Source organism: Capsicum annuum, chromosome 12, assembly GCF_002878395.1.
Source record: "Capsicum annuum cultivar UCD-10X-F1 chromosome 12, UCD10Xv1.1, whole genome shotgun sequence".
NCBI lineage: Eukaryota > Viridiplantae > Streptophyta > Magnoliopsida > Solanales > Solanaceae > Capsicum > Capsicum annuum.
Genome location: NC_061122.1, coordinates 221,708,768 through 221,720,346, shown reverse-complemented (window position 1 = coordinate 221,720,346; position 11,579 = coordinate 221,708,768). Strand labels below are relative to the sequence as shown.

Here is an 11,579-nt window from a genome sequence, read left to right as displayed (position 1 = left end):
ATAACACCATCAACTGGATATCTGACGTGCGAACAATTTTAATATGAGAATCAACCTCGAAAAATAAAAATTGAAATAAATTTGCTCAATTCAAAAACTAGCTCAAAATGTGAAAAAACCTACGTGGGACTCTTCATAGTTTTGAGATAATCTTTTCAAATAAAAAACAATTCTATTAAAGTTTTGAGCAGAACACTTTATCCAAAAGTTGTTACAAAGTTTTTTTTTTTTTTTTTTTTTTTTTTATGTTTTTGAAAGAAAAAAAGTTTAAAAAGTTGGTTTTCTTTTACGTCAGCTTTTTGTTATCAAGTTTTAACGTTTTCGTTACGTTTATCCTTCTTTTCATCATTATCGTTGTCATTGGGCACTAGCTTTCCCTTTTCCATCATCATATATGCAATGCGAATTAATTTATGAATTTTAAATTTTAGAATAGTGATATCAAGTAATATTAATAAAGTATTTTAGATTTATTTTTTATATATAAATTTAATAATTTTGTAGTAAAAATACAAAATTTGAATTAAAATTATTAATTGGTCAAACTCGTATGCCGGCTTCTAGCTCCGCTCTTCACATGTGTCCTTCACTTTATGAAAAAAGAAAAGGTCTGAATTTGAGAGTATCAATCGCAAGAAATAAATATTGGATCTAACTCGATCAATAACAAGTGATAACCTTGTTACTCAATACAAAAGTTGATCAATATTGTGATATATACCATGTGAGAATCATATATAGTGTCTAATTTAAATCTCAAAAATTAAATTATATTCTTCTTAGATTATCCTATATACTACTAATGTTGGACACTATAGTTAACTCAGCATTTTGCATCAATATCACTATCATGACCTCTTAACTTTCTTTGTTTTCACCTCCTCTTCACAATAAAAAGTCCAAAAAATCGAAAACTAAGTCGATTTTAATATCTATTACATGAAATGGAGCTTTGGAAATCAGTTTTGTTTCTAAATTCTGTTTTACTACTAGTATTATTTTTTGGTTTCGTGAGTTGTCAGGTTTCAATTCCATCAAAGCAAGACGGATTTTGGTACGAAAACAGAAATGCCAAAACAGATTCGATATTAATCGAGGCATTTTTTGATCCAGTTTGTCCTGATAGTAGAGATTCCTGGCCTCCTCTTAAACAAGCTCTTCAACACTATGGTCCTCATGTCTCCCTCGTTGTTCATCCCTTCCCTTTACCGTATGCTCGTTTCTCAGTTCACTTTTTAATTTGAAAGTTTAGTGCATCGTGCTGTCCTTAAAGTAAGATTGATTGTTGTCATATGAAGGTATCATGACAATGCATTTATTTCATCGCGAGCGTTGCACATTATCGATAAGTTGGATGCTTCTGCTACATACAGATTATTGGAATCTTTCTTTGATCAACAGGTATAATAATCTAGCGTTTCTGTTGTGTTGTGTCTTGTATTATTTCCTTTTTGTGGACTGCTTTAGACTATTTTACTTGAGTGATGGGTTTATTGAAAATCTCAATACCTTGCGTACATTCTAACTTCCCGAGACCTCAGTTTGTGGGACTACCTTGGTATTATGTTGTTGTTGTTGCGTTAATAGGGCAACGCGTGCACTAAGCTCCCACTATGCTTGAACTCCGGGAAAGGGCCGGAACACAAGGGCTATTGTATGTATATTGCCTTGTTTCTAGGGTCACATGACAGCAACTTTATCGGTTTTATAAAACTATGTTACCAACATTTGGCAATTCATTTAACTGAATTTTTTAAAGGAAAAGATGCTACTTCCAAACCCTTTCTATGAAGTCTGATATGCTATGTAGTACTATCTTGATAATGTCATATGCTGAAAATAATTTATGAAATTTTGAAAATGTTACAATTAGCTAACTTCCAAATTGCAGTCTCATGGAGCTTAATTGGATCCTTCAATTGTTTATCAGCTCTCTGAGAGCAGGCTTAAAACACAAATATTTTTTCGTGGAATCAACCACTGATACTTGGTTCAGGGTAGGCTGTCTATGTTACACCTCCTTGGTATACGACTCTTCCCCTAACCCTATGTCAACGTGAAATACTTAATGCACCGCCTTGCCCTCTCTTAGTCTTTATAAGAATCTTATAATGACTTCAGAGGTTATTGTTCTATATACTTTTAAGTGGCCTTCAATTGTTTAGTTGTTCTCCGAGGGCAGGACTAAAACACAAATATTCAGTGATGGAATCAGCCACTGATGCTTGATTCAGGGTAGGCTGTCTGCATTACACCCTTGGGATGCGTTCCTTTTCCATTCCCTGCATGAACGCGAGATACTTCATGCATTGGGCTGCCATTTTGTGGGAATATACTAGGTATGTGGTTGTTGTTGGTTATAACTGTGGTTGGTTGAGCAGGACAAGTTTTATGGAAAAGCAACTTTCAACTTGTCCAAAGCATCTGTTGTAGATGAAATTGCAAAGTTTACATCCAATGCAATTGGGAATTCGAATTACGCTGCTATAAAGGCTGGATTTACTGATCCCAAAACTGATCATGCAACAAGAATTTCCTTCAAGGTATGCTAATCAAGCTCAATAACCTTATACATCGTATATTTGTATGTATATATCTTTCACCTATGTCGAAACTTACATGTGTGTACATATATTTTTTGACAGTATGGTTGTGTGAAAGGCGTATATGGTACGCCTTTTTTCTTCGTAAATGGATTTCCTCTGCCTGATGCTGGCTCAGCATTGGACTACAAAGGATGGAGAAAAATCATTGATCCATTGTTTTCACCAGCAGGACAATGGAAGAACTAGACAATTTGCATTTCTTGTGAATTGTTGGATCTTTAAGTACTTAGTTGTATCTGTATTCTCTTTCACTTGAATACTGAGCTAGAGATATAGTGACAACTTTTATCTCATGATTACAGATATAGTGACAATAATTTATTGCTTCTACAAATATCTTATGGTGATAGGAAAATGGCAATACTAATTTTTGGGTAACGTCAACATCTTGCTTATGACGGTCCATGAGGGGATAAGATAGTCCGGATTGGAGTCAAGATCGAACATGACGGTTATTTGGGGCTTAGTTAAGAAATAAAGTTGTGCCTTTACTATCAGCTATAACTTTTGGCACGATGATAAACGCTTGATCCTAAGAAGTGGTATCCGAGCCAAGGTCATGGGTTTGAATCCCAAGGGCAGCAAGATGCATGAAGCAAGTGTTGGGTGACTCGTATTGAAGTCATGATCAAACATGACCTTTTGTTTAGCCGCCTTAGCTAAGAAATAAAGTTTCACCTTTGCGATCAACTATAACTGCTCTTGGAACACAAAATGTTACGATAATATGCATAAAGACGTCTCACTGCACTATAGTGGCAACCTCTTGATTCAAATCTAGATCTAGCCGTGAAATAGCAAAAGAAAGATCTGAAGGCTCTAAGGATATACCACTCCCAATTACTCTTCCTCCGTCATGAAAACAAATGCTCACGACACATTGAATTTAAACCTTCTACAATTTTGAAAAACTTGACGGACTCTTAGTATCTACAAGGTTGTTTATGTATGCAATATATAAGGTAGAGACCTTATTATTGACAATATAGAACGATTTAAATTGTGTGTATCGATCACGGTAAAATAAAGTCAATCTGCCAAGGCAACTTCCTTTATCCAGATTAGGACTGGACATATTTTGGTTTGAATCGAAAAAATTAAAATATCAAATTGAAATTTTAATTTTGGTTTGATTTTTCGTTTTTTCGGATCAGTTTTGGTTTTCAATTTTTGAATTTCGGTTAAACGGTTTGATTTTCGATTTTTCAAAAAAAACTAGTTTTGGTGTACGCACCTTGCGCGTGTACCCCACTTTAATGAGTTTAAACATTATACTAAATAGAATATTTATTTAAATAATAAAGATGAAAATAATAATTAAATTTAATATCTTTTGAGTATGTAAAGATGGAGAATTTATTTATTATACCTAACCTTTACCAAAAATATTTTTAAAGTCGATCGACATTCATCTATCATTTGTAAATTGCAACAAAATAATACAATGATAGAGACATCAAAATATACAATTAAATCTAATCTTTACACATAAAAAATTTCTCAAAGTTGTCCGATACTCAGCTACCACTTGTAAACAATAACAAAATAATACAACAATAGAGATATCAAAATAATAAAACTAAACTTAACCTTTACAGAAAAAAATTTCTCAAAACCGACTAACATTTATCTATCACCTGTAAACTGCAACAAAATAATACGATAAAAGCGATATCAAAACAATATAATTAAACTTAAATAACAATATAATTAAACTTAAATTTTACACACAAAAAATTATCAAAGCCGATCGAGATTCATCTACGAACTGTAAACTACCACAAAATAATAAACTAATAGAAATATTACGATAATACAATTAAAAATTTCGAAGCCGATCCACATTCTTCTAGCATCTACAAATTAAAATAAAATAATAAGATAATAAAGATATCAATACAGTACAATTAAACTTAACCTTTACACAAGAAATTCTTCAAAGCCAACCGACATTCATCTATGATCTGTAAACTATACAAAAATAATATAATAGTGAACACAAAACTTCGATTTTGATCCAACTAATTCTTATCTGAGCGAAAATTTTGACCATAAAGAATGATTTTGAATGAAAACAAAGAAGATATATATACACACACAAACATGTTGAATTCTTATCTGAATGAAAATTTTTACCATAAAGAATGGTTTGAATGAAAACGAAGAAAATATATATATATATATATATATGTTGAATTCTATTATGCTGACAAAAACAGTGAAGAAGTTGAGGGTTAGAAAATCAAGCATCTACCAATCTAGACATGCAATCGAATCAAGTTAGATGAGCAACAATCATATTTTCCCAATAGACAAACTGGTTTGTTTTCTAATTTAACGTACATCTCAATATTTATAGAAGTATTTCCTTAATAGAGTAGTATTTTTTTAATTGAAAAGTAGAAAGGAAAATGTTAATTAATTCTCCTACCATATATTTTAGGAGTCTCATATATTTTAGAAAGTCTAATAGAAAGGAAAATATTAATTAATTCTCCTACTATATATTTTAGGAGTCTCATATATTTTAGGAAGTCTAGTTAATATAATAAAAAAATAATTAAATAATAAATTAAAAAATATAGTGAAAGGATAGTTTTATCTAAAGAAAAATCTTTTAACGAATGACAAAAAGTTCAAACTACTTTTATAAGGGTGTTCACACTTTTAATATATTATATAGATTATAGATATAGATAATTCGGATAAACCGATTAACCAAAATTCTATAAATAATTAAATTAATAATATATATATATATATATTATATATATATATATATATAATATTTAATATATAATAATATAATATAAATATATAATAACAACCCTAATAACTCATAAGTAATAGCACGCCACATACAACTAACAGCATACATCAATTCAATAGTCGAACAATTAATCTAACCATAGACCGCCGACGAGATCGTTGTCTGTACAACAACACCAGAGCAGACCACCAAACGACCATTGTGTATTGCAGCCCGCAATGTCGACTGTGGTCTTTCCGACAGCGATCATTCTTCCGAGTTTTGACTGTTTATGCAAACTTATGTATAATGAAATTATATATTATGTTAAACTTATGGTTATATCATTTAGTTTCATCCATATTGAGTTATTTATATCTAGGAATGAAAAATAGATTTGAATTATTTTTTTTAAAAAAATTATTATTTTTAAATGTCCAATCATAACAAAGAGGGGTTCATTACTTTAATCTTCAAAATCGAAATAAAAATTTGAAATAACTGAACCAAATTTGCAGAAACCAAATCGAACCGAATTTATTTTGATTTGATTATAATTATCATTTTTGTCAAACCAAAAATCAAATCGATATTAAAGTATCAAATCGAATGCCCAACCTAATCCAGATGCATTGTGGTACTTGAAATTTACATTTATTAGTCTCAGCAGCATAGTCTAGAAGACCATTATATTTGACTCGAATTGTCAATTAGATCCTTTTGCTAACTTTGCAACGGAACATTTAAACCAAATGAAATTCAATCTTTTCAACCATTTTCTGATATACGTGTGGTATTTTCATAACATAATTTGCCTAAGTATTTGATTTTAAAATATAAAGGGTTTATTTCCAATAAATATTAAATGTAACTAACCCTTTAATTTCTTATGAACATTTACCTCCAAATATCATTTGCATCTAATATCACTATCACATTTTGGCCATTTTAAAAGTTACATTATTATTCGTAGTAATTATAATAAGGTGACTTTGTTTTGAACGGATTGAAAAGGAAAGAGGACAGAAGGAGTAATAGAAAGGGCCGAAAAATCTGAAACCAGATAGAACTAATATCTATTGCAAGAAATGGAGCTCATAAAATCAATTGTGTTTCTCAATTCTATTTTATTACTACTATTATTATTTATTGGATCTGTGTATTCTCAAATTTCAATTCCATCAAAGCAAGATGGATTTTGGTACGAAAACAGAAATGCGAAAACAGATTCGATATTAATCGAAGCTTTTTTGGATCCAGTTTGTCCTGATAGTAGAGATTCCTGGCCTCCTCTTAAACGAGCTATTCAACACTACGGTTCTCGTATTTCCCTTCTTGTTCATCCCTTTCCTTTACCGTAAGTTTGTTGTGTTTTTATTTTTTTTTTTATTTTTTGAGGGAATTGGGTAAATTTGACTAAATTATTGCTATTTTGTGTTGCAGTGGATTTTGTGGGTTTAATTTTAAGTTTGTTAGTATTTATATTTTTAAAGTTATGGGTTCATGTTTACTATTTTTAAAGTTATGGGTTCATGTTAAAAAACAAAAATACTAGCTAGTTTTTCCCATTTGTTTTAGCCTTGATGTGGTATCTCAATTAGTTGAGGTGTGCGTAAGTTGACTGACCACCACAACTATTAAAAAATAGAATTATGCTCTGCTTCAAAAGTTATGGGTTCAATTGAACCTAACTCACTTTAGATTAAAAATAAACTCGAATTGGATGCGTGGTAAAGTGTTTGGGATAACTTGTTGAGGGACGTGTGGTAGATGAAACTATTTGGGGGAGCTTGAGAACGTGTTGTTGATGTGATGTAGCATAGTCATATTTATTCCTTAAGGTATTTGAAGATGAGTTCATGGTAGTTCAAGGGTTGAGAGAACATCTAATAATGTGGGTATAAAACTCGCGATATGATGATAATTTATGGCTCTTTGTAACTTATTCAAATAATCATGGGTAAATGTAGATAATTAAATAGCTACACTTATGTGCAATGTTGTGAAATCTTTACTGTTGGTTTATTTGGGATAACTTGCTGAGAGGCGCGCGGTTAGGTGAAACTCTTTGGTGGTGCTTTTAGAGCGTGTTGTTGATGGTAGTTCAGGGGTTCTGTGAACAACCAATAATTTATTTATAAAACTAGCAAAATAATGATAGTTTAGGTTTTTTAAAAACTATTCGAATACTAATTGGTAAATGTAGACAAATAAATAGCTTAACTTATGTGCAATGTTGTGAAATCGTTCCTTCTGTTTTTTTTTGCAATAACTTGCTAAGAGGCATGTGGTAGATGAGACTCTTTGGAGGAGCTTTTAGAGCGTGTTGTTAACGTAGCATGTTGTATTCCTCTGGGATATTTTAATATGAGTTCGTGGTAGTTCAGGGGTCTATGAACACTTAATAATTTAGGTACAAAACTCGCAGAATGATTATAGTTTAGGGGTTTTCTAACTTGTTTGAATACTCTTCGGTAAATGTAGACAATTAAATAGTTAAATTTGTGTGCAATGCTGTGAAATCCTTGCTGCTGGTTTATTTGGGATAACTTGCTGGAGAGGTGTGTGGTGTATGAACTCTTTGGAGGAGCTTTTGGACTGTGCTGTTGACGTAGCATGTCATATTCCTCTAGGATTTTTTAATATGAGTTGATGGTAGTTCAGGGGGTTCTGTGAAGGTATAGAACTCCCAAAATGATGATAGTTTAGGTTTCTAGGTTTCTTTTTAACCTATTTGAATGCTCATCAGTTAATGTAGACAATTAAATAGCTAAAATTATGTACTTTTTTTTGAATCTTCACTGTTGCTTTTTTTGGGATAACTTGCTGGGAGGTGCGTGGTAGATGAAACTCTTTGAAGGAGCTTTAGAGTGTGTTGTTGACCTAGTATGTCATATTTCTGCACGATACTTTAATATGAGTACATGGTCGCCCAATAATTTAGGTATAAAACTCACAAAATGATGATAGTTTATGTTTTCCTCTTAACCTATTCGAATACTCATGGGTAAATGTAGTCACATTAACAGCTAAACTTATGTGCGATGTTGTGAAATCTTTACTCCTGGTCTATTTGGGATAACTTGTTGAGAGGCGCGTGGTAGATGAAACTCCTTGGAGGAGCTTTCAGAGTGTATTGTTGACGTAGCATGTCATATTCCTCCAGGATATGTTAATATGAGTTCATGGTAGTTCAGGGAGTCTGTGAACACACAATAATTTAGGTATAGAGAACTCGCAAAATGATGATAGTGTAGGTTTTTTAATCCTATTCAAGTACTCATGGGTAAATGTGGAGAAAAAATAATAGCTAAAACTTCTGTGCAATGTTGTGAAATCCTTACTGCTGGTTTATATGGTGAGTTACTAATTAATCTGTTGAATGGGGTAGCATCTTGTTATTGGAATTCTCTAATTAAGTGTCATTTGAATCTTAAGACCGTGGTGTTGATCTAACTGCCATTAAACATACTAGTGTAGCTTAATGAGTGGCATATTTTTCTAAAAGAAGATTGCATCAAGCATTATGATTTCTACTATGAATGAAACTCTTTTAATCTAATGCTCTTTTGGAGAATATTTATATACGTTGCAACTATAACTGTGTAATGTCTGTTACCTCTATAACTTTTAGAGACAGATTGTTGGCATGTGGACACGACAATGTCATCAGGTTTTCCAGTTCAGCATTTGGAATTTCTGATATAATTGACATGTCTTTTTTTATGTTTGCTTGTCCTAATATATGCAGTTACCATGACAATGCATTTATTACCTCGCGCGCGTTGCATGTTGTCAATGATTTGAATACTTCTGCCACATACAGATTGCTGGAAGCTTTCTTTGGTCAACAGGTAACAAGATTATTCTGGTATACAATCTACAAATGTTAAGCTGCACTAAAATTACACGTGCTACTTAAAGGGTGGTAGCAACAAGCAGAAACAATAGCAATATAGCAAGATAACCGAGGCTAAAGGAACAACATGTAGTAATGGAAATCTAAAAATAATGAAAAACAAGAATAATATCAATACTCAGAGAAAGGAAAACAAATACGCCCAACTACCTACTGACTCTCTACTCCAATTTTCGACCCCTACACCCTTCTATCAAGGTCATGTCCTCGGTGAGCTGAAGTTGCGTCATATCCAGCCTAATTACCTCCCTCGAATACTTCTTCGGCCTAGCTCTACCCTTTTCAAACCCATTACAGCCAACCGCTGATGCCTCCTTATCAGGGCATCTGCACATCTACTTTTCACATGCCTGAACCACCTCAGTCTCACTTACCTCATCTCGTCCTCCACAAGGGCCACTCCCACCCTAGCCATATATCTTCATTCCTAATATTATCTTTCCTGGTATGGTCACACATCCACCTCAACCTCCTCATCTCCGCCATCTTCTGGACATGAGAGCTTTTGATGGCTATCACTTGGCCCCATATAACATAGTCGGTCTAACCACCACCTTGTAGAACTTATCTTTGAGGTCTGGGTGGCACATTCTTATCACCACATAACACCAGGTGCGAGCCTTGAACAATATTCTGTTATTCCATCCTTGACTCTATTATGGAAGTAGTATTCATGAAATTGGTGTTAATAGGATCTGTAAAACTATGATACCAAGATTTGGCAACTCACATAACTGAGTTTTTCTCAGACTCTCTGATATGCCATACTATCTTGATTCTTGACAATGTCATATGTGACTGAAAAAACTTTACAAAATATTAAAAAATCTTACTATGAGGTAGCCTTCATTTTATGGTCTGAAGGATCTTTGTTTGTTTTAAAGCAACTGCAACAAACTATTCTATTCATAGTAATCTCATAATAATGGTGCGACATTGTTCTCTGTTTCTTTAAGTGACCTTCAACTGTTAAACTGTTTTCCAGAATCTTCCTAAGGAGCCTCCGGGGCTTAGTGTGCCTTGTGAGTCTCTTCAGTCAGGCAAGAACTGGACGAAGATACAAGTTTCTGCACGTAGTCTTCATAATAAGAATCTTGGAAATCACTTCATGAAATTGCAACAGTTGTTTATCGTTTATGTAAAAACTAGAGAACTGTGGAAAAGCATTAGTTAAAAAGCTATAGTGTAGTGCTTATCAGATTGTATGTGAAAAAGTTTCTCTGTTACAAATTATGGTACTAGACTATATATATATATATGTAGTTTTGGTTTTAATTGTGCTTGGTTGAACAGGACAAGTTTTATAACCAAGCAAGTTTCCACTTGTCCAAAGCATCTGTTGTAGATAAAGTTGCAAAATTTACATCCAATGCAATTGGGAATTTGAATTACGCTGCTGTAAAGGGTGGATTTACCGACCCCAAAACCGACCAAGCCACAAGAACTTCCTTCAAGGTATGCTAATTAGGTTCAATTACTCTATTCATACATTGGTGTTAACATATCTTTCACCTATGACGATATTTACATTTGTGTATATGTATATTTTTTCACAGTATGGTTGTGTGAAAGGCGTATATGGGGCGCCTTTTTTCTTCGTAAATGGGTTTCCTCTGCCAGGTGCTGGCTCGCCATTGGACTACAACGAATGGAGAAATATCCTTGATCCATTGTTTTCCCCAGAAGAACAATTAAGAACTGAAAATGTGGATTTCTTCTTGTGAATCACTGATCTTTTAATCTCCAGTTGTATATGTACTCTCATCACCTAATGTCCTCAGCTACAGAGACAAATTAAGCTCATATTTCTTATGTTTATACATATGATGACAATAATTTATCGCTTCGATATCTTATGATTTTCCTTGAGCTGAGGTTTTATCAGAAGTAACCTCTCTAACCCTCTGAGATAGAGGTAAGATTTGCGTACGCTCTACCCTTCTCAGACCCCATTTTGTCGACCACACCAAGTAGTTGTTTATCTTATGGTAATAGAAAATGAAAATACTAATCTGATGGTAGAAGTTTTTTTCTGTTGAATTGATCATGCATAAATGCTATTGAAAACCAAACGATTGTGAAGAATGAATGATCTACAACGTTCTATGCAGTAGATAAGGTAGAGATCTTAGTACTGATAATATAAGAAGGATTTAAATTACATACACTGAGACATACACTGATGATCATTGTTCATTAACAAGCAGAAATTATTTAAAATTACATCTTAAGTTACTAATATTACCTAAAATATCATTTTCATAAAATAATTACAAAAGATCTCAACTATCACTTTCTCTCTCCA

The 11,579-nt window shown here is 32.8% G+C and overlaps 2 protein-coding genes across 2 annotated transcripts; both read left to right on the top strand.

The window, feature by feature from the left end:
* The first annotated feature begins 738 nt into the window (after window positions 1-738).
* LOC107850634 lies at window positions 739-2,936 on the top strand. Its single transcript, XM_016695301.2, has 4 exons — window positions 739-1,210; window positions 1,299-1,401; window positions 2,382-2,543; window positions 2,646-2,936. Exons 1-4 carry the CDS (start codon window positions 945-947, stop codon window positions 2,790-2,792), a joined length of 678 nt encoding a protein of 225 aa, XP_016550787.1. The 5' UTR covers window positions 739-944; the 3' UTR covers window positions 2,793-2,936.
* A 3,146-nt stretch (window positions 2,937-6,082) lies between these two features.
* On the top strand, window positions 6,083-11,123 carry LOC107850633. Its single transcript, XM_016695300.2, has 4 exons — window positions 6,083-6,712; window positions 9,107-9,209; window positions 10,568-10,729; window positions 10,831-11,123. The coding sequence occupies exons 1-4, from the start codon at window positions 6,444-6,446 to the stop codon at window positions 10,996-10,998; spliced, it is 702 nt and encodes a 233-aa protein (XP_016550786.1). The 5' UTR covers window positions 6,083-6,443; the 3' UTR covers window positions 10,999-11,123.
* Window positions 11,124-11,579: the final 456 nt, after the last annotated feature.

Coding starts and splice junctions, on each gene's coding strand:
- LOC107850634 (XM_016695301.2), top strand. CDS start 945: ATGGAGCTTTGGAAATCAGTTTTGTTTCTAAATTCTGTTTTACTACTA. Junction 1,402..2,381: donor AATCTTTCTTTGATCAACAG/GTATAATAATCT, acceptor TTGGTTGAGCAG/GACAAGTTTTATGGAAAAGC. Junction 2,544..2,645: donor CAACAAGAATTTCCTTCAAG/GTATGCTAATCA, acceptor ATTTTTTGACAG/TATGGTTGTGTGAAAGGCGT.
- LOC107850633 (XM_016695300.2), top strand. CDS start 6,444: ATGGAGCTCATAAAATCAATTGTGTTTCTCAATTCTATTTTATTACTA. Junction 9,210..10,567: donor AAGCTTTCTTTGGTCAACAG/GTAACAAGATTA, acceptor TTGGTTGAACAG/GACAAGTTTTATAACCAAGC. Junction 10,730..10,830: donor CCACAAGAACTTCCTTCAAG/GTATGCTAATTA, acceptor ATTTTTTCACAG/TATGGTTGTGTGAAAGGCGT.